The following is a 22836-nucleotide window of genomic DNA, read 5'->3' on the forward strand; positions in this document are numbered from 1 at the left end:
TGACACCTCGAGTTACTCAAAGGCAACAACAGAAACGAGGTCGTTTTATACTTTTTAATTCAAATGTGTTTCTTTTTTTTAACACTTTATTTGTCCTGTGACATCAGAAGGTCACATGACAAAAAATAAAACGAAAACGCTCGTGGAGACGTCTTCTTTCATTTCATCAGAACCGCCTTTTGAGAGTCCATTTTGTGCCGTTTTCTGTACGGTAAAAATAAGACCAAAAAAAAAAGTGGAGGGATATTGAATTTTTTTTTCTGTAAATTAAAAGGAGGAAGTAGGATACAAGAATAGGAGGAAGGGGGGTTCTTTGAATTAAATGGTCCTTCCCCCCCCAGGCTACCAGCCTCCTTTGCCGCCCTTTTTCTTCTTCTGCGGTGCCTTTTTGCGCGCGGCTCCGGACGACGCTGGTTTCTGTTGTCGCGGAGGGACCACGGTGGAGGCGGAGCCGGACGCCGAACCCGGTCGAGGGGACGTGGGGGGGCTGCTGGCGGTCTTGCTGGCATCCCTGAAATGGGGAGAAAGTAACAAAGCTTTCCTTAAATTGAATAAAATGAACAGAAATGTTCTATCATATTTTTCTTTTTTTTGTTTGTTTTCATATTTTTTATTTTTTTTGCAATGGGTACAGCGAAGCGCAAAGGAAATAAAAAGAATAATACGGTTCTGTGGTGTCTCATTTTAGACACTGGGTGGCACCCAAGAAATGACAAATGACCGAAAAAAATTGAAAACTCACAAAGAAGTCATGACATCACATTAAATACGGAAACGCTGTGTGCTAACTGCTGAGCTGTCAATTTAAAAAGAAATACAAGATTGATCGTTTATAACGGAGCCGAACCGAATGACAAAATACAAGTTGAGTCCTATTCATTTTTTAATGCTTAAGAAAATGATCTTGCGGGCCGGATTAAACCTGCTGGAGCACCAGATTGGAGCCACGCGCCTTATGTTTGACACCGCCGATTTAGTCCTCGCAATCAAGGTGGTATATTGAATAAATGACGGAGTTGCTCACAGATCTGACGAGGCCCCCGTCGTGGCGCCCTGCGTGCCTTTCCCGATCTGCTCCTTCTTCTTGCCCTTCTTCTTGCCGCGGTAGTAGGAGCGTTCCCGCATGGGCAGCCACCTCTCGGGGTCCGGGGTGGCTTTGGGGTCGCAGTTCTTCGGGAGTTTACCTGCAGGGAGGGAGGAGGGCACGCTAGCACCTCCGGCCAGGCCAAAGCGCTTGGTTAAGCAATGGACAAAACCTACCCTTCTTTTTCTTCTTCTTCTTTTTGATATCGCCTTTTCTGAAAAACAAAAATGCAAACAAAGTATGAATCCGAGAAATTCATTTTTATTGACTTTTTAAGTGCAGTTTGTTTGAACTTGATTATTAAGTCATTTCCTCTATTTTCCTGCAATCGAGCACATTTTAATGCACAATGTTGTAATAGCTCAAAAATAATATTCAAGGGGAAGTCAACCCAAACGTTTTATTGTGTTGGAAATGCCCCAGCTTTTCTTCAAATGGCATTTGGATAAATATAGCATTCACGGACTATGAAAATGAACGTGGCCCGCAAGTGTCTAAGTTGTACTTTCTTTGAAAAATGTTGTCATACGTGATAGTTTGGCCAAAATTTATTTATTTGTTGATCCAACAACTTTTGACCGTGGGTAACATGATAGCTAATGTTATGCTAATATATAGTTCGTTAAGACTTCCATTTTTGTATGAATGAAAAGTGTTGACGTTTTTGGTTACTTGAAGGAAAGGAAAAAAAAAAGACGAGTTACCCTTCTTCTTTGGGGAGATTTTCTCCCGCGACTTTGGCTGCCTTTTTCCTGACGTACGTGGCTCCGTGCGAGTTCTCCAGTTCGTCCACGTCCACCTTGAGGGACATGGTGTCCGCCGAAGGGAGGTGCTTGCTCAGGCTGGCGGGGAACGCTGAGGAAAACAATTCCAAAGCTGTAGCTGTGAGACGCGATCGCTCTACCGATTTTTGATTTTCCGATTTTCAAGGATACGATTTGGCTTTGTCCGTGTCCACCAGAGAGTACGCAGAGATGAGCTGCGCCAGGGTGTGGATGTCCTTCGGGTTTTGTCTATTTGAAGGAAGAACATTTTATCAGCAATTCTGACTATTCTTCTAAAAGTGAGAATTCTGAGAATAGCCGGAATTCTCATTTTAAAGCAGGGGTGTCAAACTCGTTTTAGCTTTTGGACCGCATGGATGAAAATCTATTCCCAAGTGGGAGGGGCCAACAAAATCATAGTAAATAGTTATCTAACTTTGAAACAACAACTTCAGATGTATTATTCTTTTATTTAATGGTAAAAAATAGTACAAGCACAACAATGCTATGAATCATAAAACATTAACATTACTCAGTTTTATGGACCCGGATCAAACCAGTTTACGGCCCAGAAGCGGCACGCGGGCCCTACGTTTGACACCTCAGTTTCACGTAAGAATTCTGAGATGAAAGTGAGAATCCTACCTTTTTTTTTAACTCTCACTAAACCTCTTCTGTAATATGCTCTTAACATGTTATCATAAAAACAACAAATGTTTGTCTCAATGGGTCCAAATAGTTGAGAGGTGGCGCATTAAGCATTTTTTTTTTTAATCAAACGACGATCCGCCACACAACAGATTCATTTGGCACCTTTGAGTGACCGGTACCACGTAAATATTTTGATAAGCAAACAGTAGTGTTTTCACTCACTTCCATAGCTGCTCCAGATCACTGATGGCTTCCTTTTTCCGCCCGTATTTCAGTTTAAAATTGGCAGCTTCCCGCACCAGTTCCAAATGGGCCGTGGATCCCGGCTGCGGAGAAACAACGGGACGACGCGTTGACAGGCAAGTCAACAAATATTTTAGAAAGCACTTTGGAGTTCCAAACAAATGACGAGAAAGAAACCTGTTCAGACTGGTAGTGCTGAATCGCTTGTCTAAAAACGTCGATAGCGCCGTCAATGTCTTCTTCGTGCGAGTACATGGACACCAAAGCGGACACCTGAGGAGTCGGTGGCAACGTTTAGTTTCCGCGGACATTTTGTGAACAATCTCGACGCAGCATTTTAATGTCAAAACACAGAAGTGACAATTCTGCCGATGAAATCATACTGACCATGCCTGCTTTGTGCTTGAACTCTTCAATGGACCTCAGGACATCACAGGCTTTGGTGACGTGACCTGTTGACAAAAAAAAAAAAAAAATAATAAAGGACCTCCGTACACTGAAAACAAACTAACGAGAAAATAAACACTCATACCTTGAACTAAATAGAGCTGCGCCATTGTCATTTTGATGCCTGACGCGCTCTCCGGATGCTTATCTGAAAATTGCTGAACATACGAGAGAGAGAGAAAAATGACCGTAACTCCCCAAATATAAGATTCAGTTTTCCCCAAAAATCAAAGCCAAAAGTATGGGTGTGTACTACAAACAGTAACTTGTGTTTTTTTTCCCCCAGCATCCTTCAAGGAAGACTGATTTGCCAGCCACATAAGCAGATTTCTGACGCACAGATGTGCATTTTTTTAACTGCCATATTCTTACTCACAATAATTACCATAACGGGACAGTTGGGTGTTAAAAGCCAGCGCCTGTTGCACCTAACAGCAGCTTGTGTTACCTGAGGTTGTTACAGCATTATTTTTAAATAAAAGAAGCGAGCAGACTGAACCAATGTCTGAGTCCATACTTGTTCACACACAATATTACTAAAACCGAGAGGATCTTGTAAAAGTTACGATGTCGCCATCTGATTCAATTAAGAGTGCATTGGTTAGATAATATGGTATTCCATTTGCCTTGTTTAAAAATTGTGTTCTTGTGGCATATGCACACAATCAGAAAAGTGGTGGAACAATGCAACTACAGGTATTTATAGCAAAAAGAACTTGTGGCGCGTCGCGAGAAAAAGAAAAAAAACAACTGCTTGGAGCGCAGTCAACGTTACACTGGCGAGGCATTCACAAGCCGTCCTACCTGGAGCAATTCCAGCGCTTTACTGTGCTGCTTTTCCCGACACAGTTGAGCCACCTGGATGAGGACAGGTCTCGGGTGACCAGGATTCTGAGACTGAAGACTCGAAGACAACTTCCTGCACTGGTCAGCCTGTCGGTTGACAAAACGTGCCGCAAAATGAATGAACGACATACGTAGGACGTATAATTTGGCGGTGCCCGGAGCTCACTTGGTTAGTGTACATGGCCAGCAGGGCTTTGTTGAACTCGATGGCCTGTAGCTGTTTTTTGGCCAGCTTGTATTCAACCCCTTCAGCGCTGGTCAGCTTCACCTTCTTCTTGGAGTCAAACACGTTTTGGTCCTGTGGAGGAACACTTTCATGAGTGGAAAGCGACCTTTGTAACTCAAGCACGGCAGGTTTGCCAGTGGCCCACCTTGTTAATCGTAATGATGTTGTTGGCAGTCACAGCCAGCAGGCCCACATCTGAAGGCCTTAAACGAGCAAACATGGATAGAAATGAAGACACACGAATCGCGAGCAAGGGCGCAAACTTTCAGGACATTCATCTTACTTGAGCTTGATGACCTGGTTGTAGAGCTGGAGTGCCTCGTCGGTCCGACCTTGCAACTGCATCACGTACGCCATCTGGGAATGGATGATAGCCAGCTCCAAATCGATGTCCTCCTCGGTTATGTCCTGCAGAGACGAATACGTTAAAAAAGAAAGAAATTAAGTACAGTTTCCATATTTGTGGGGACAAATAAATATAAGTGAATAAACTGCTTTATGTTCCAATTCATTTGCTCCTAATTTGAAAAGAAAACATGTACTGTTCTTGTCATCAATGTCTAACAAATGTATATGTAGTAGGCATTAAAAACTTACATTAACACGCAAAAATCAGATTTAGTGATACCTGCAGAAACCCTTTAAAAATCTCACATACCCCCAGAGGTACTTGTACCCCCATTTTGAAAACCACTTAGACTGATGCAATTTCGAGACACAGGTTGGATTTGTTTTAGTCGCAGGTATCCTTCTGCTTTACGACTGTATTTCTGCATTGCTTCAAGTCACGCTGGCTGTGTGTGTATTTATATTATAAATAAGATGTAAAAACTTACCGAATCGTCAGCCAATGACCGCCGGCAAAGCTCTGAAACACAAAAAAAATTAAACAATTTGTTGGGAACAGTGATTCCTAACCAACCTCACACTAGTACCCGGCATCACCTCTAATAAATTGGATTTGTCATTTTAACAAATAAGTAAAAAAGAAATAAAAGGAAAATGAGCCAAAATGTGATAGCGAGATTTTGCAGATTACGTGATTTAAAATGATGATAATCCTGAATGAGGGGGAAACAAACAAAGATTAAATTTTTTTGGCCATTTTGTCCTGTGACAGTTCTTTAGACGTTTGATACTATCCAACTTCACGCATGCCAACAAAATAGACGAAAATTTCACGCTGATTTGACAATTAAGTAAACTGCACATACTATCTGACAGATGTTCGGAGTTGATTTTTCTGATTTAAACATGTCCCCGAGACTGGTTTAGAATCTCAACAGGCTGACTGGGAACTAGAACTAGGTCTTACCTTCAGCTTGTTGAAGTTTATTCAACGCTGCAGTCAGCTGACCCTGGCCAATCAGCATGCAGGAGGCATTGTAGCACAGCTCATACGTCGACTCGGGAAGGCCTAAATCTTCCTGCAAAGGTGAAAAAGTATACAGAGGCCCGCCAAGTAGACCCATAGCAGTGATTTTCTGGATTGAAGCAATCCTTACCCTTGGCGCCTTCTCCCACTGGCTCATGGCGGCCATGACGGCTGCGAGGTTAGTCTTGCGTTCTTCTTCATACTCGTCTTGGGAGTTCCTGATCAGATTCGTGTAGACGGACTTGCAATCGTCGTAGCGCTCCAGTCTGTACAACTGCAGGTAAGGAAAAATAAATTCACTTCTATTCAAATCCGATTCGATGGCAATACCAACTTAAACTAGGTTTTTTTTTTTTAAAGAATAATCAACAAGCATTACCACTTGTCCATAGAGCTCCTTCAGCTTGTCTGTCTGCTCTGGAGCACTTTCGATGGTCTTCAGAGAGCTCTCCACTCGGTTCAAACGGTACTCACAATATGCTTTCTCGAAAATGAGCTCGCTGTTGGACAAGAAGCACAAAAGGAAAGTTTCAAATCAAGATCGGATTGGAGCGCATGGTGACAATTATAAGCCAGAGCCCTTCCAAATGATATGTCAATATGAGAAAGCAACTAGCTTTCAAACATTTTGGACTTGCGGATGTGATAGTTTTCCCAGGTGATAATGATTTACCTGCCAAGAACCTTGTTGTGTGTGTTCATAACATTCAAAGCCTCTTTGAAAGTGCCATTCTGGATGAGGCACACAACTTTGCAGTGAAGGGCCGCCACATCTTCTCTGTTTTCTTGCAAAACTGCAAAGAAAAAGGAAACAAAAAGCAAAAACATTACAATCGTGCAACACAAATCATCATTATCATAGCAACAAACGAGATACTAATTTTCACGCGCATACGAGTGGCGCTGCATGATATATGTCAAAAAATAAACTGTAAACTGAGCCCACTCCGCTGTCAAGAAAGACACGTCACAAACCCGGAGAAGGCGATGCAATTAGAACACTACAACGTCGCATAATTCACATGCACCCCATATTACAACTCTACTGCGATATTATTAAATACTTTAAAAGGCATACTGAGGAAAAAACGAGAAAAAGAGAAATTAGGTTGACTTGGGGCCCGTAGCGTAGCCACATGCTAACAGCTGCCTGGGGAGTTAACAGTAGCTTAGCCACGGTGCCCCGCTGACAAGTTCGCACGCGCGCAAACCACAAGTCGGCATGATAACCGGGTTCGCGACCGGCAAGGACACCAACTTTTTGTAAGAGGTTTCAAGGCTCTCGTATAGTCCCCATTCTGCCCGCAGCGGTTCACTTCGGTCCACAGCGATGCCGTGGACAGCCCCCCACTCGCCATCTTTGCTGAGTGGACTACTCGTCGACAGACGGAAGTAGAAACGTGTACATCCGGTTTAACATCAAAGGCGTTAAAACTTTGTAGTCTTCATCAAGCGCTCCCCATTTTGATATCTGATTGTAACTATTTGTATTATTTTTAATTTCATCCAACGCGACGACGTTGTGTTTCTGTGATGGAAATGCATTCGTTTTTGATTTACGATGGAATTACATTTCTACGGTGTTGTAGCACAAATATGTAAGTAAATCGTATGTTTTGGATTATGTTTGTGTTTTATAATCACTGATATTCTATTTCAGAGTGTGATTTTATGATATTTTTAAACGAGAGTTTTGCTACATTCATGTACGCGTGTGAAGAAGGGATTTATAAACAAAAGATCCAATCAAAGCATCAAGTTGTCCATACTAAGTGGCAGACGGTAACAACACACTTTTAAATATTATTACAATGATCTCCATTACATATATGACGAAATTTAAAAATATTACGATTTTATATTTCAAGAGACATCCACTAGTTTACCAATATTCCGACATTCACGCCAGTATGTGAAGGCCTCACGGTAGACAAGCGTTCCAAGTTCCGACGCAGTCCTAAACGGATGCGAGGGGGAGCTGTTGTCATCTGGCCTGGCTATAGTGTGACGATTCTTTGTCCGGGGGAGATGGCTGGGATCAAAGGTGTGGCAAATGACGTTATTTTTTTTTTTTCGTGTGACACGACAAAAAAATAAAAATAACCGCATCCGCTCGGTTAGCTTGACGCAATGCGTTTAAGCCTTACGCACGGGTTTGGTATTTTTAAGCTAGCTAATGGAAAAGTATAGCAACCAGGCCGATAGTCATTAGCGTTAGCTTAAAAATAACCCTAACCCTTTTTAAGGTGCCATTTTTTCCAATTATTGAAGCGAATTGTATGTTGTAACTCTTAAAATCATGACAACCTGTGAACTTGTTGGCTTTTTCTCGGCACGTATTACGTTGTAGCCATCGCTAATAGGCTAAGGCTAACCAAAGCGAAAGTCGGGCGATTACGTGCCAATTAGGTGATGCTAATGTGTGTTTGCAAAATATAAACAAGGACATTTTCTCTGTGAAAACTCTTTGGTTGCTCGGTTTATTGTCGTCAAACGGGAAATCAGCTGATTAGTCACATGGTATGTAGCTCGGGGCGCTACTTATTGCTGGGTAGGGTTTTGGGGGGTCGCGCATCATTTAGTCTGGTTGATTTCAAATTTCCCCTCACTGGACACAAAAAAAAAAAGATACACTTATCTGCCGTAAACAGTCATTCCCGGCTGACATCATCAGCAACACTAATGTGCTTGCCACACGTTGGAGTGCATCAAAATATCAGTAAAAAATAGAAATTTAGGAAAACTAAACAAGCTACCACTGCCGCCCCCCATAAATATATCATTTCATTGAATGAAATCCTCTGAATGCAATGCATTACAATATTTTACAGTTCACACTTTGATTATTCATAAAAGTGTGTGGTGAAACAAGATTTATTTCTGTTTACTTTGTGTCATAAATATACCAACACCAAAATTACCTCCTCGCTGTCCCCCAAATTGTAAAATGCACTTTTATCGTTGCTAAAAGCGGCATCTTCTCTATATTTTTATTTTAACAAAGCAGTCAAAAACATGTTTGTTTTGGCACGCTTTCCCGAATGACTTGACTGATTTCATTCTGTATTCATGTTTTAACGGCGAGGTCCATCTGTAAAGGGCTACACAATTTACTTACTTATTTTCCCATATGAATATTCTTTGCTGTCTTCTAGCTCTCATCGCGTTGTCCTTCGGAGGGGCCATCGGCCTCATGTTCCTCATGCTGGGATGTGCCCTTCCTGTATATGAGTAAGGAAATTGAACTATATACTATATTAAGTTGATAGTATTTACTTTTGCACCTTTTATCTTTTAGAGTTAGTAAAATAAAAAGTTATCTATACTGTTCCATTTATAATCACTCCTAACTGTAATCCTATACTAACTAATATGTGTTAATATTTTCTTCTGATTTTGATGGAAAAAAAGTGTTGTTAATTTGATGAGACAGTAAATATACAGTATTCTATTTTATGATCTGTGCAAAGACTTTTTTTTTTGTATTGTTCTGTATTTGTCATAATTTCCATTTCTTATGCCATAACAACACATCAGCTGTTGCAACGCTCTTCTCATCATTTTCTCTCCATGCGCAGCAAATACTGGCCGCTGTTCCTTCTCTTCTTCTACATCCTGTCGCCCCTTCCGTACTGCATCTCCCGGCGGGTTGTGGACGATACCGACTCAGCCAGCAACGCTTGCAAAGAGCTGGCAATTTTCCTCACGACGGGCATCGTCATCTCAGCTTTTGGCCTGCCCATTGTTTTTGCACGGGCGCAAATCGTAAGTCATCAGAGTTGCGCAAGTGTTTAAAGGCCAAGTCAACCCGAAAGTTTTGTCTTTTATTATAATATGTTGTACGTGACCCCACGAGACTAAACAATGTGATATAATGATTAATATTGTGTCAGCGGAATATGAATTAAAGCAGCAAAATCCATCCTTTTTTATCCATCTGAGAGGGTGTAAATATCTCAACTCTTGGCAAAACATAAAAATACGTCTTTGGGATTGAATAAGTTAAGACTGTTAGGGAAACCTAGTAGAGATTTGACTTTCCCTTTAAACCACCAAACTTGATTTTTGCAGATCGCTTGGGGAGCATGCGCGTTGGTCTCGACGGGAAATATCGTCATTTTTGCAACCATCCTGGGCTTCTTCCTCGTCTTTGGATCCAATGATGATTTCAGCTGGCAGCAGTGGTAAACCAGCAGAGTGACCATTTTTATTATTGTTTATCTTATCATTATTATCGACAATATTCTGTTTATAATTCTTAGCATTACCATTAATGTTCTTATTATTTGGTCTCTGTTGTTATTATTATTTATAGTAGAGTCACTCTCAAGCCGTGCAATAGCTTTTGTTTTATCCAAGCCAGCTTCACATAGAACTGACAGAAAGTGGGTTTATTTTTTTGCGCTCGTTTTTGGGAATTTTTCTCCGACATCTTCCATTACTTCTGTATTGCTATTTTGAGTGTTTGGAGCCAAACTGCCAACAGCAGCAGCAGCAGCTTGCCACGCTGTGAAAACTTTGAAAAGAACATTACCCGAAATGTCTCGGAAGACCTCCATAACAATATCAATTCCTTTTTGTTAGTCATTTTGAGTGCATGTATTCCAGCCCATTAGCTGGTGTGCGGTTATGTCCCTCTTTGCTAGTTTGCCAACTGCTAACACACGTTCTACCAAAGTAGGGGTGGGAAGCACAGAATATCTCGCAAAATGATATTGCGATATTTTACCTTATGAAAACGTACATGTACGCTAATGCTGATACACTGTATTGGTTTTGTCAGTGTTTTTGTTTGAACTCTAGCTCAAATGTTCAATGAATCATCCTGTGACTTGTGTGGTGTTATTGGAAGCTTCTGGAGACTCTTGAAAGTCTTCCTCGACTGAGAGTCGTTCAATCTGCGTCCAGCCTGCAGAGGAATATGGTGTGCTCAAAAAAATCACAGGTTCATTTAAACATTTAACATTTGATGGGTGCCAGGCACTCTTAAAAACTTAACTGGCTGCATTTCAATTCAAAGTCAATTTGCACACTAAGTTCCCTTTAAGATCATATTGATATTGGATGCCAGTTTATCAATACTGTACCAACAAAAAAAAAAAAGATTACATTTTCGTACATCGCGATATCGATATTTTGTCTCACCCCTTGCTTTGCGGGCTTTAAAAAAAAGTGGTGCCATATCACTGGAGGTTCTATTCTGTTCCGTCGCGCTCATGATGAAAACACAAATAAATATTCATCATCAATCATCCAGTTGATATCCATCAAATCCTATGATGCTCTTTTTTTATATTTTGACGTCGTCACTCGAGTGAAGGAATTGATTGTATTAAGATAAGAAGCACTGGAATGAAGGCTGCTCTGTGACAAACTACTGACACCGTTTGTGTGTTTTGTTCCATAATACTCCTGCTTTTTAGATCAAAATGCGCTGAACTGGAGATGCGCCCACTAGTGGTGTTTAAAAAAAGAAAAAAAAATCCAAAAAATGTTGAGTGAAAGGGAACGCTAAGAATTTCCTGTTATGTTCTGACCCAGTGTGTTGCGTAGCTAGAGCTTGCCCCTCCCTCATTTTTTTAAAAACCGCTATTAGCATTTGGCTCCCACATGGGCAGTCAGATACCTTTCATTAAATTTCATACAACAGGTTATGTTCTATTATTCTTTAATGGCGGTAGACAGCTTGCCGAGTTTTTTTTTTTTTTTAAATAAATGCAATTTTGGGACATTCTCTCTGACCTGTTCAGTCATTGAAGTTTCTTTTACAATGTTGTCTTCTGATGAAGAAAAAGAAATAGTTTGCCGTCTTGTATCCTAAATGTTATTTATTTTCTTTTTAGTAGTATTTTGGAGGAGTCTGAAATTATATAAGAATTTATTATTAAAGGGTTCCTATCATGCAGTTTTGAGCCTTCCGCAAACATAATCCAGTTCATCAAATTCTGTTTTTCAATTTTCAATTTTTCCGCTTTTCCAACCGTTATAATTGACCAACTTTACAGTGTACACATACAAATTCATCTTTTGTATTATCCCCACCATAATCAATTTGTTCTTTTCTCTTTATCCCAACATGCTTCCATGTATCCATCTAATAGACACTAATGGTGATTTGAGTTTCATTTCAAATCAAACTGAAGATGTGTTTTTACCTGCCATGTTTTAACGCCCCAGGTGCAAATTTTAATTCATGCTTTTACAACGGAAAGGTGTTGACCTGCTCTAAACCCGGCTTGCTCAACACAACTTGCCCCGACACTTTATAAATGTGCCGAACACCTTCATCATTAGTCACTTTTCAAGTTAGTGTCTATAGGAAAAAAAAAGAAAGAAATGAAAGCAGTAAGCCTAAACACGTTCAGTCGCCTCGACTCGTCTCGCCTCTCAGTTTTGCCAACAGCTCACTCAGATTAACACCGCGGTGTGCCCTCAGTCGGCAATCTCCATTTCTGCTCTAAGAATACTAATGGAGAGGTCTGCTTGGTTTTAACCTCCTGAGGTTCTTACAACCGTCTAATCATGGGAAGGTGGCCAAAGCTTTAAGTCAAAACGAAGAGCCATGAGGAGGTTTTTCCGAGCGCAGAGGGATGAAGACTACGGTCAGATCCAGTATCTGACCGCCAAGTGCACGCGTTTGGCTCGTGACAAAGGTAAGCTGTTTCTTCAGGTGCCTTTTACCCTTGTGCGGTATTTTGACCATTTTTTGGTCATTTCTTTCCACTTCATTCTCGCAGTATTTTAGCCAAGGGATGGTACAATAATAGTAGTGTGAGAACTAAGTGGTCTTTCCATGTTGAAACTTCACCTTGTCACCATCTGGGTGAAATTTCAGCTCCCTAGCATCTTCGTCCAAATGCCTTTGGCGTCAAGCTCAAAATACCGCTGTTAAATTTGTGACAAATTGGCCCGTTGCATATTGGAAGTGATCCTGTCTTTTAGCGGGCCTTCATGTGGTTGCAGTTCTTTCAGACAGGGAGGTCCTGTTGTCCAGGGAAAGAGAGAAGAAGCTGCAGAAAGACTTCCAAGATGTGGCCGCTCAACTTTTCCACCTTGAGAAGAGCAATGTGGATCTCAGGAGGACACAGGACCAGCTTATCGGCACCATCCAGCAGCAGCAGGTGCAAAATAACCATATTATGACATGATAATTCATGTTTAGCCACTGAAAAATGAAGATGCACTTTTATTAGTAGTCGACATATAAATGTGGTTAACTTTGGCCATAGTTTGTCGGGAAAAAGATTACTATTGTTACACCACCAGTGAAGTGCGCCAAATGAAAATATACAGTCCAAAATGTAAACAGAAAGGGACTTATACAAGAGCCCTGAGGCACCTTGTTGCTTCAAAGTCTCAAAACCTTATGTATTTTTTTTAAATTGTTTTTTCAATTGTTGTTTTTGAATGTTTTCAGCCAGGCAAAGTATAACATGCCCAAAATATACTTCTGCGATAACTCATTCAATTTTAATTCCTATTTTAATGAGTTCATTATACATGTAGGCTATTTTTGTTTTTCTCTGAATTTTAAATGATTTGTTTCATGAAAACCATTTCCACCACTACGAAAGTGTTCTTATGAACATTTCATTTTGCCAGGAATTCCGGCCATCACAATTAACCGAGTACCGACTAACTCATGCATGCGTCAGGTTTAGGCTTGACTTGAACTCGCTGACTTTGAGGCGTTGGCTCAACAGAATCATCTTTAAGTGTATATAGACTCTGGAATGTCTGTCACATATTTTATTTATTATTTATATAGATCCGAGAACATCCATTCATCCACTCACCTAAGTTCATCTATATCTCTATCCACTATCTAATGTAACGCATGTTTGTAGGAGTTGGTGGAATCGCTACAACAGCGCGTGATCATCCTGGCGGGGGAGAGCGAGCGTGATGCCGAGCTCATACGTCAAGTGTGCTCGGAGCTGCTGTTCCTCCAGAGATCCGAAGCACGGCTGGAGGGCTTAGTGGACGGGCTGCACGCCGAGGCCCAGCTGCATCACGGCAGTGCCGCAGAGCTGCACCCCGAGGCCCACCGCGGTGACATCCTGGGAGAAGGCCTCCTGGCAGAGCTACAAACGTAAACTAATACTGTGGCTTCTACTTTCTGCACCGCACCCTACCACGAGCTGTTTTTAATATTTCGCCTCTCTAATGTGGAAATCATATTAGAAACACACAAATTAGAAGAATGTGAATATGTACTGATGCGTTCCTCATGTTTTGTCGCCGACAGAAAAACGGCAGAGTTGGAACAGCTTCGTGTTGACAATAAGAATCTGGTCAAGGAGCTGATGGATATACGGTTAGCACATGAGGAACAGGTGAGAATAAATAACTTATATATATATATATATATATATATATATATACACAATTTATGTTATCGTCTAATTTGAATTATCTTTGTTACAAAACAATTGTTTAGGTGTAAAACAATTGGTTAATATGAATATAACAACTAACAAAAGTGCTGTATTTCCATCATTTGTGGGATGGAATAAATATATAAAGCAAAAGTAATGTTCATACGTCGTAAGAATGCATCCTAAAGTACGAGAACAAGGCGTTTGAAATAATATCAATAAAAGACGAAGCAATGTGCGTTACCTCTTTTGTCCAGTAGGTGTCAGGCTTGCAACACTATTGTCCAAGTCTTCGTGAAAAAGCGCGCAATGGAAGTTTAAACGTACAAGTGTTATTTGTCTTATTCAAGTGTGAGGCCAAGGTCATCCAGAAATGATGAAACGCTACATTAGCAATCGAGGAACTCAAGTAACATTCCTACCTGTCAAAAGTTTCTGTTTCTTCTTCTTTTTTTAAATTTACACTTGACTTAGACAACTCCAAAGCAGTCCATCAAACCACAAACAGTCCAAAATCCACAATTATGTTTTATTGCAATTGCACATGCCAAGTCTCGTGCGTTTAAAAAAAAAATCCCTAAAGAGAACGAGAAATTGTATTAACGAGGTGGTTTAGTTGTTGTTGACAATTTCCGGGTTATTTGTTCAGATTTTAATATTTTTTAATGATGATGTTTCAAGGTGAGAGCGCTGCAATTGGAGAATGACAGCAGTGCGAGGAAGCTCCAGGAAACACTGGAGCAGTTTGAGTGGCTGTGTCAGCAACAGCGCTACTGGATGGCCTGCGTAAAAAGGTGGGACGGAGCCTCAACACACTCAGGTCAAATGTTCACGCTTTACATGTTTTTTTTTTTTTAATTATTATTTTCCTTTTAAGACTAAGCGTAAAAATCCTAATTGGAATATTTGTGATTGCTCTATTTGAATGTGAAAAGGTGAATATTTCCTTTTTCTTTTACATTTTCATGTTAAGGTCTCCTTTTTTGTTATGAAAGCTATTTAAAATATAACAAAACAGTGAGCAAAGCTAAAGCAATTGAAATAACTCAATTTTGTGACTAATTATTATATAAATCTCAAAGCTGTTTTTTTGCATTTTCATGTAAACGTCTCCATTCTCTTTTGTTATGAATTATATTTAATAAAAAAAAACAGTCCTTGAACAAGGTTAAATGAACTAAGAATCAATTTTGATTTTAATAAAAGAATGTTTTCTTTTTCAGACAGATGAGCATTCAAGCGTGTTGATAGATTTGTTCTTAAGCTATTTTCAATGCTTTTAAATTATGATTAATGTGCAACTACACACTGAAAAGAAGTCAGACCAACCCGTGTTGGATGTGTGATTTATTACAGTTTTAAAGATAGTTTTTTGGAGGAGCGAGAAAGTCTGCTTCAGCACGTTCGCACCCTGGAAAAAAAGACGAAAGAGCGCAAGTCTTGCGATGATGTGCGCCAACACTGCCCTCTACAGGAAAGCGATTGCTATAACAGGTTAGCAGGAACGCGCAATCGACATTTGCACTTATGCTATAATTGTATGAAGATGATATCAATCTTCAAGTTGAGAGAATCAAGTGCTACAAATATCATTTTTAATAAAATTCCTGTTTGCGCAGAAGCAGTCCGTCCTCATTGGACACCGATGAAGATGTGAAGGTCACATATGAGGAGTGCCACAAGCAGGTTATTATTATTTTTATTTTTTTTAATGCTCACTGAAGACTGAATAATCTGATTATTTATTTACCTCTAAAATATTTAAAACCTTCCTGGACTCGCACGACACGCATGTTAGCATTACCAAACTGATTTTCTCTTTAGTTTTTATTGCTTCCGATGGGAAATGAAATTTGAATACGTTGGGCGCCAACCAGTGTCAAAAATTCACTCAAGTCTTTCTTGGCAAGACTTTCAACAATCATAAAATGACTTATACTTCCTAAATCCAACCGAATCTGTCGTCAAGGCACCAATAAACAAACATATGAAAACACGATGGGACTTGTTCAAAGTATTAAAGTAGCTTATATATTCTTGGATAAACCAGTAACGAAAATAAGAATCAAACAAGCCTGCCGCTTTTACCCCTATGAATAATGATTGTCTTTTGGAAGACATTTAATAATCATAAAAGGACTTTGACTTGGAAAATCCAACACGGCTGTCATTTAGATTTGTATTTTTTTTCTTCCAAACAGTATATAAAAACACGGTGGAATACCCAAAGAGAGAAATGTTCAAGTAGTTAGCCGGTTTATTTTCGGCCAATTAGCAGTGAAGACAAGAGACGAAGCCAAAAAATCTGAGCTGCATTTACTCCAATGGAAGATGATTGTCTTTTGGAATACTTTTTACCATCATAAAATGACTTTGACTTGGAAAATCCAAGCACGACTGTCTTTTAGACATAAGGGGGAAAAAAAGAAAAAAAAACATTGAAAAACATGGTGGAAGGCGCACAGAGAAAAACGTTCCAGAATATTAAAACAACAAGTCTTCTAAGACAACAGACGGGAATGAAATAGAACACTTAAAAAAACAGAGGTAATATTCCAAAGCGGAGTATTTCCTAACCTAAAAGTGTTCTTTGATACTTTTGCGGGTGCTGGAACCTCTTCACAGTTCTTATGCTAATCAAGCTTTAGCACAAGTGCTTGGAAAGCTACTTGAGGATTTATTTGTTTTTTTTTACTTTTACTAACTTCTGAAACAGCGTATTAGGGTCACCTAGCGTTAAAAAAGAAAAACACAAGATTTCATAGATTTCTAATATTGTCATGATGACTTTATATCTCATCATGTTGACATTATGCAGTATCTCGTCACGACGACTTGAAATCTTGTCATAATGACTTTAAATGTCGTTGGTGGCTTAATCTCATCATGATCATTTTTAATCTCATCATAATGACTTAAATTCTCGCCGTGATGACTTTAAATCTCATCATTTATCACAATAAATGTAACCATAATTATTTTAAATCTTCATTATGGCGACTTTAAATCTTGTCATGATGACTTTAAATCTCATCACGATGACATTATATCTAGTCACGATGACTTTAAATCTCATTGATGACCTTTGTGTCTGGAGGTCGTCTATTTTGTGAAACTTACGTTTTTGGCAGCTGGCGTCGTTGCAACGTAAATCTTTCGAAATGCTTATCTATGACCTCACTTCCTGGCATCTTATTTGCACTTTTACAAGGTCTGACCTTGAAAGAGAAAACACGCTGACAATATTGAAGGAAAAAGTCCATCTGTTGCTTTATAGAAAAGCCGGCAGCACGGCCAGAACACTCAAGACGTGTTTTTATTTTGTCTGACGGCTGCGTGCATTCGTGAAGAAACAGCTCTCTGAAGTCCAAACTGTCTTCAGCGAGCAGGAGACGCCTACATGACGCAACCAGGCACTAGTTTTAAATCTCATTGTGATTCTAGAAGTAACTCTGTCAGGAACCAAGGAGCTCTGATCTTGTAAAGATATGAAAATAAAGCTAATTAGTTAGCTAACTGGAAGGATGGATAGCGAGCAAGGTAGCTAGCTAGCTAGCGAGCTAACTGAATGGATGAAAGGAGAGCAAGTTGGGTAGCTAGCTAGATAGTGAGCAAGATAGCTAGCTTAGCTATCTAGTGAGCAAGGTTGCGACCTAGCTAGCTTGGAAGCAAGGCAGACAGACGAACAATGGAATTATGAAGAGCATTAAATTAGTGGTGTCCAACATTCGGGTATCAATTGCTATAAAACTACTGTATCAATTAATTTAAATAAAACCATATATTCATGAGGTGACTTCAACCTGCGTTAAAAAATGGCATCAAAAGTGTTCAATTAGATTTTCTGGTACCCGCAAAAACCCCGCAAAAATAATATCTACCGGTAAGCACAATTACAAAGTATTTGTACTTGGTTATGGTTGAACATTCCTTTGGACTCTCCCTACTATCGTGGCGCAATTTACTTCCATCAGTTGTAAATACAAATAGACAGCAGTGATAAATGTGCATTTGATCACCGACAAACACGCAGTCAGAAGCTGAAAGCGGCGCTGCCAAAGGCTAATAGAAGGCATCTGTGTTATGTCATCATGTCTGGAAATAAACATTCTCTTATTATCTTAGCGAACACACACAGCACACGCTTACGAACTGGAACGTTAGCAATGAGGCTAACGCTAACAGCCAAGACGGCGAGAGCAGGTGATCCGAGGTCGCCGTCGCGTCAGGCTTATTATTATAAGCCAAGACGACGTGATTTTTGAAAGTGTTATCTTAAGGTCACATTACGACACCGCGTTCCTTTAAAGGTCGCTACGTAAATAAAGAACAGGAGTCTAGGAGGACTTTGGATTATTTTCCTTTTTCGGGCCCATCCTTCAACTACAAAGGGGCTTCTCGGAGACGTCTGGAACGCTACCGCGCGCCGTTCTCGGTGGTGGAGTTGAAATTTAAAACACCGCCGTATTCATCTGAGGACGGCTGTCAGATTCCCCGTGGATTTGTTGTGAAGCCGCTGGAGCCCTCCAGTCCGATCGAGTCTTTTGAGTTCCGCACCGCGTGTGGGGATGATTGAAACTTGAATGCAGCCCAAAAACATTTTAGTCACTGACTCCAAAAATGGAGTTTCGCACCCGTTTTTTTGTTGTTGTTGTTTGTTTTTGTTGTTAAGGACAAAGTCACCTAAACAAGTCACAATTTCTCAATCCAAATCCAGTTTTATGTTTTAACGAGCGATTAGACTTTGACTAGACTTTGACTCGGGCACTGCGGGACTCAACATCAGCCCCTTATGTCGTGAACCCCAAACCATCTTTCCAAAGCAGCACAGATGACTAATAACAAACGCAGGCTGCCGCTTTGCCAATGGCCTTCATGCTCCATTCGCCCACACCTCTTACACCGGCTTTGCTCGGAATAATTATTTAGATTGAGTGCAGATGACTTTTTTTTTTCCTTTTTTTTTTCCTCTCTGAGATCGAAAGACAATCTCGCTGGAGGAACAGGGACCGCTGGAGGAAAAATGCAAACAAGTCTCTGAGTGCCTTCAAAGTGGCTCAACGGAAGTTCAATGCAATTTGTTCCAGTAGACTTTTTTTTTTTTTTTTTACTTGTAATTGGAAATAAATAAATCCCTTAAAGGGGTATTGAAGTTTTTTTTTTTTTTATTATCCAATTATAGCTGAACTGTTGCCACAATGACAACCTACTACAAATTATGCACTATATTTGTTTATCTTTCTATGTTAGCGATATATACTGACAGGCAGCACAATTAACTCATTCAATCCCAAAGATGTATACCGTGGAACCCTGCTAAACGAAATTGATCCATTCCGGGGTCGGGGTCGTAAGGCAAATTTGCCGTACGGCGAGCAATAGAAACCTATGGTAATTCACTAATTACCTAAAAATGCCTGAAGAGGGAGGCAAAACAACATAAACACAGCCAACCCCACAGGTCATGACAGTTGTTGATGTCGCAAAGCGGGAAAGACACCTTGAAGAGGGGATGAAAAAACTTCGTATTCCACTTCGTAACGTGAAAAGAACGTAAGCCAGGGGTGTCGTAACCCGGGGATCCACTGTACTAAACTACTTCATAATGGTATTTAAAGGGATTGTCCCCTCTATTTATTTTTAGCATATTTTGTCTAAAATAAACTTTTGTCTATAATGCATTTCAAATTTTTACCTGTTATATTTCTGTAAAAAAGACCATATTGCAGACTCAAAATGTGTTGAGAGCTAGCCAAGCTAGCACGTTTGCACATTAACATCGCGCTAACACCTATAACACTCAATTGAAAGCGAGGCAACGTGATAATAGCTTCACCGAACCCCTGCCTGTGAAATAACTGATGACAGCAGGGGACGTTTACCCCCCCGAATTAAACGTCTCGCAACGGGGAAATTGATTTTGACACAAATACCGTGTCCCATTCAGGTGCTTACATGCCAAACAGTTGTAAGCCCACTTCTGCGCGCAACCTCGACCCAAGCGTGAACCCGGGAGCGCAATTTATGCTCGTTCCGTCATTGGGACTCGAAGTTTGCGCCACAATAAAGTCTTCGCTGACTTCACTGCTGACACTCGTAAATCTCACAAAAGTTGACCGAACAACGTGTGTGAGTAATTACGTCTGGCTTGGTGATTGCTTTTCTTGCTCTTTTACTGCTTTCTTTTGGTTTGATGTCTGTCTGACATGGTGGAAATTTTTGCTTGATAAGAACGTCTGGCTCGCAATTTTTTTTTTTTTCTCCAGAAGCTTGTTGCCGCTACTCATGTGGTGGGGACAAAATATGGGAGGGCCGATTGATCCGCATCACGAAAATATCAATTTACGCATTTGCTCTTGATTAAAACTAGTGTAGTGAAAATTGATGCCTTTTTTTTCAACTTATTTTAATGCCAGTCATTTTTTCGAGAAAGAAGCTGACAGCCAATTTTGAGCATTCTGACTTTCCAGTTACAGTTTTTTTTTTAAGGTTGGCTGCTTAATGAATTAACTAGAGCTGCCCAAAACTGTTCTCCGCACATTCCAATTAAAACAATTTAAATTTAAAGGTGTTGTATGAATGGGAATAATTTTGGATGATGTGGAATGATGCTGAGTGTTTTCATGGCTTAAATCTGTGAAAAAATGTAAATATTACAGGTGAAAAACTGAAAAATCATAAATTGGATTTTTTTGTTGATACTTAAGTGGTGAAAATTGTGAATTGTTGGCATCGCTAAATATAATTTGAACAGATAAGATTTGGAATGGTTGATAAGGTAAAAAAAACTAGGCGTGTCAATGTTCAGGAAAAAGTTTCAAGTAAGAACTTTTCGTAAGAAAAATCTGCTTAAAAACTTCAAATCATTTCTAAGTAGCTTTGTCTACGGTTTATAAGTGACGCAGATATGATAATCGTGTTGCCTAGTTCTGTTTTTGCGTTAACTAAAACTAGCTAGTAGCTTGTAACACTCAAAGATATCACAAGAGGGCGCCAAATAATTATGTTTAAATAAGAAATATAGGGAACTTTTTATGTTTGGTGGGGAGGAGCTAATTTTAGCTTTGCTTGCTAGCAGATGTTACAAGCTAACGTCCAAATCATCTGTAAGCAATTTATTTTTAAGGGCACGGCTGTAAGATGAGTTGAAATAATAAAAGTATTCTGGGATCATATTGTGCGCTATATTTACAGTTTATAACGCCAATAAAGACATTTTAACGTTATTTTGTTTTTTTTCTGCTGTTTGCGGCAGGGATCCTTCGCAAACGGTCGGGGCTTATTGTCGCGGTTTTTACACTGATTTTAGCTACTGGAAAGCGGAGGCGCTGTTACAAACCAGAATTTTTCCTGTTATAAAGTTCACCTAAGCCTTTTGGAAACAGGCATCGAACAGGGAATCCAGCTTGTAAAATGTTCTATTTTCCTAACCCGGTCACCCATCGGTCTTTCTAAGTCTGCCTCGTGCCGGTTATTTATGTAAATGTTGTACGTGAAGTAAAAGATGTTTCGCTGGAATCCTAAATGAGGAAACCGTTTGCTTTTATGAGAACGTAAATTTGCGAGCGGAGGCCGCGTCGGCACGTCTTCTCGGCGCCTCTTGGCACGTATCCGACTCGCGCATGTTTCTTATTTCGCGTTCCCGTCACGCGCATATTTTCTGTTTATTGTTTTTGATCATCCTCACTCACAGTTTTATTATCCTGCCCTCAGGCGGGGAGTCCTATCAACAGATACCAAAAACCTCCTTGAAGATTAAAAACTCCGCAGCCCGGGACGCTTCTTCTTTTGCGAACCACGGTGGAAGCGACGGAGGTGGGCAAAAGTTGTGAAACGGACTGATAATAAAGTGTCTGAAGATTGACATTTTGCTTTATTTTTGTTTTTAATTATGCAGTAGTTCACTTTTTTCGACAAATAACCAGACGGGGAAAAAAAACATATCCAGTTGTGCTCATCGGGGGCGCGGTCCTCAAATCAGGGTACGTGGAGGCACTTCAGGGAATATGTGAGATTTTACTTTTTTTTTTTTTTTTTTTTTGCAAGTATCAGCTAGTCTAAATAAGCGCTTTGTAATTCTATGATTGGAGCAGTACAATGTTCTTTTCAAATTGAGAGCAAATTAATTTGAACATGAAAATCAGTCTAAAAATGAATAAGTACATGTGTTTTGTACTAAAACAACATTAAAGTCTCAACTTTCATTTCTGAAGAACCAAAAGGTTCAAATAGTAATCGAACTGAATGAAAATAAGGACTTAGTAGATAATTGATACTTCAAAAGATGAACGTGCCAAAATTTTAAAGCATTTTTCTCAAAGGATTTCAATCTAGTATCATTCAAATCGCTCGAACTTTGTCAAAATGTGAGCTACCTTGATGCATTATATATCATTTTGAAGGAACTGAGTGTACACTTACAATATATGTATAAAATATGTAAATAAATATCTCACATTCATTTTCAGAGACATGAAACTGAAAAAAAAGACATCAAAGTGAAATGCGAAAATGCATCATCACAAATAAATTGCTTTTAAAGAAGAGCTTTTCTAAATATGCAAAATTGCAATTAGTTATTAATAAAATAATAGCCACAGTTTCTGTTCAAAAAGACGGTTGAAAAAAATATTCACCTTTAGAAGCAAAACTGGTTTCATCTAGAAAAAAAGATAATCTTACTACAGATTGTCCATGTTTTGATTCTGAAGGTGCAGTTGGGATTCAGCTGAGTGCTAGTGCCCAAAAACTTGAGAAATCCTTAAACAACAACTTTATACCCTTTCACATTTAGCGTTTGATAAAACTGGTCCTTGGATCCT

General features: G+C 39.8%; 3 protein-coding genes and 1 long non-coding RNA gene across 7 annotated transcripts; 3 read left to right on the forward strand and 1 right to left on the reverse strand.

Moving 5' to 3' along the window:
* Positions 1 to 39: 39 nt before the first annotated feature.
* Positions 40 to 7008, reverse strand: srp72 (signal recognition particle 72). The gene is made up of 19 exons (XM_088430618.1): positions 6895 to 7008; positions 6310 to 6430; positions 6016 to 6136; positions 5767 to 5910; positions 5577 to 5688; positions 5098 to 5129; positions 4545 to 4669; positions 4407 to 4464; positions 4202 to 4333; positions 3994 to 4122; positions 3275 to 3347; positions 3130 to 3194; positions 2920 to 3015; positions 2722 to 2825; positions 2020 to 2097; positions 1789 to 1926; positions 1261 to 1298; positions 1025 to 1184; positions 40 to 511 (listed from the first exon to the last, which is right to left on the reverse strand). The coding sequence occupies exons 1-19, from the start codon at positions 6992 to 6994 to the stop codon at positions 343 to 345; spliced, it is 1995 nt and encodes a 664-aa protein (XP_088286744.1). The 5' UTR covers positions 6995 to 7008; the 3' UTR covers positions 40 to 342.
* LOC148413424 (uncharacterized) lies at positions 797 to 3687 on the forward strand. The gene is made up of 2 exons (XR_015867547.1): positions 797 to 2858; positions 3476 to 3687. It is a non-coding gene; the product is annotated as an uncharacterized LOC148413424 (long non-coding RNA).
* A 60-nt stretch (positions 7009 to 7068) lies between the features above and the next one.
* leprotl1 (leptin receptor overlapping transcript like 1) lies at positions 7069 to 11370 on the forward strand. Of its 2 annotated transcripts, none has more exons than XM_088430624.1 (4): positions 7069 to 7234; positions 8792 to 8867; positions 9215 to 9401; positions 9708 to 11370. In XM_088430624.1, exons 1-4 carry the CDS (start codon positions 7198 to 7200, stop codon positions 9822 to 9824), a joined length of 417 nt encoding a protein of 138 aa, XP_088286750.1. In that variant the 5' UTR covers positions 7069 to 7197; the 3' UTR covers positions 9825 to 11370. The 2 variants fall into 2 exon arrangements, with proteins under 2 accessions (XP_088286750.1, XP_088286749.1); XM_088430623.1 differs by lacking the exon at positions 7069 to 7234 and adding an exon at positions 7541 to 7680.
* A 135-nt stretch (positions 11371 to 11505) lies between these two features.
* LOC148413426 (uncharacterized) lies at positions 11506 to 21996 on the forward strand. Of its 3 annotated transcripts, none has more exons than XR_015867545.1 (9): positions 11506 to 12289; positions 12600 to 12757; positions 13484 to 13728; positions 13885 to 13972; positions 14696 to 14808; positions 15371 to 15508; positions 15634 to 15700; positions 21728 to 21829; positions 21912 to 21996. XR_015867545.1 is itself a non-coding variant. In XM_088430620.1 (8 exons), exons 1-8 carry the CDS (start codon positions 12199 to 12201, stop codon positions 21764 to 21766), a joined length of 939 nt encoding a protein of 312 aa, XP_088286746.1. In that variant the 5' UTR covers positions 11506 to 12198; the 3' UTR covers positions 21767 to 21853. The 3 variants fall into 3 exon arrangements, 1 of the variants encoding a protein (XP_088286746.1); XR_015867546.1 differs by having other exon boundaries at positions 15637 to 15700; XM_088430620.1 differs by lacking the exon at positions 21912 to 21996 and having other exon boundaries at positions 21728 to 21853.
* The last annotated feature ends 840 nt before the right edge of the window (positions 21997 to 22836 follow it).

The sequence above is a fragment of the Hippichthys cyanospilos genome, chromosome 13, assembly GCF_059441005.1.
Source record: "Hippichthys cyanospilos isolate Australia breed blue-spotted pipefish chromosome 13, RoL_Hcya_1.0, whole genome shotgun sequence".
NCBI classification, from domain to species: domain Eukaryota; kingdom Metazoa; phylum Chordata; class Actinopteri; order Syngnathiformes; family Syngnathidae; genus Hippichthys; species Hippichthys cyanospilos.

Coding starts and splice junctions, on each gene's coding strand:
- srp72 (XM_088430618.1), bottom strand. CDS start 6,994: ATGGCGAGTGGGGGGCTGTCCACGGCATCGCTGTGGACCGAAGTGAAC. Junction 6,137..6,309: donor CACAACAAGGTTCTTGGCAG/GTAAATCATTAT, acceptor CTTGTCCAACAG/CGAGCTCATTTTCGAGAAAG. Junction 5,911..6,015: donor AGGAGCTCTATGGACAAGTG/GTAATGCTTGTT, acceptor CCTTACCTGCAG/TTGTACAGACTGGAGCGCTA.
- leprotl1 (XM_088430623.1), top strand. CDS start 7,602: ATGCGAGGGGGAGCTGTTGTCATCTGGCCTGGCTATAGTGTGACGATT. Junction 7,681..8,791: donor GGAGATGGCTGGGATCAAAG/GTGTGGCAAATG, acceptor GCTGTCTTCTAG/CTCTCATCGCGTTGTCCTTC. Junction 8,868..9,214: donor TGTGCCCTTCCTGTATATGA/GTAAGGAAATTG, acceptor CTCCATGCGCAG/CAAATACTGGCCGCTGTTCC.
- LOC148413426 (XM_088430620.1), top strand. CDS start 12,199: ATGAGGAGGTTTTTCCGAGCGCAGAGGGATGAAGACTACGGTCAGATC. Junction 12,758..13,483: donor GCACCATCCAGCAGCAGCAG/GTGCAAAATAAC, acceptor GCATGTTTGTAG/GAGTTGGTGGAATCGCTACA. Junction 15,509..15,633: donor GAAAGCGATTGCTATAACAG/GTTAGCAGGAAC, acceptor CTGTTTGCGCAG/AAGCAGTCCGTCCTCATTGG.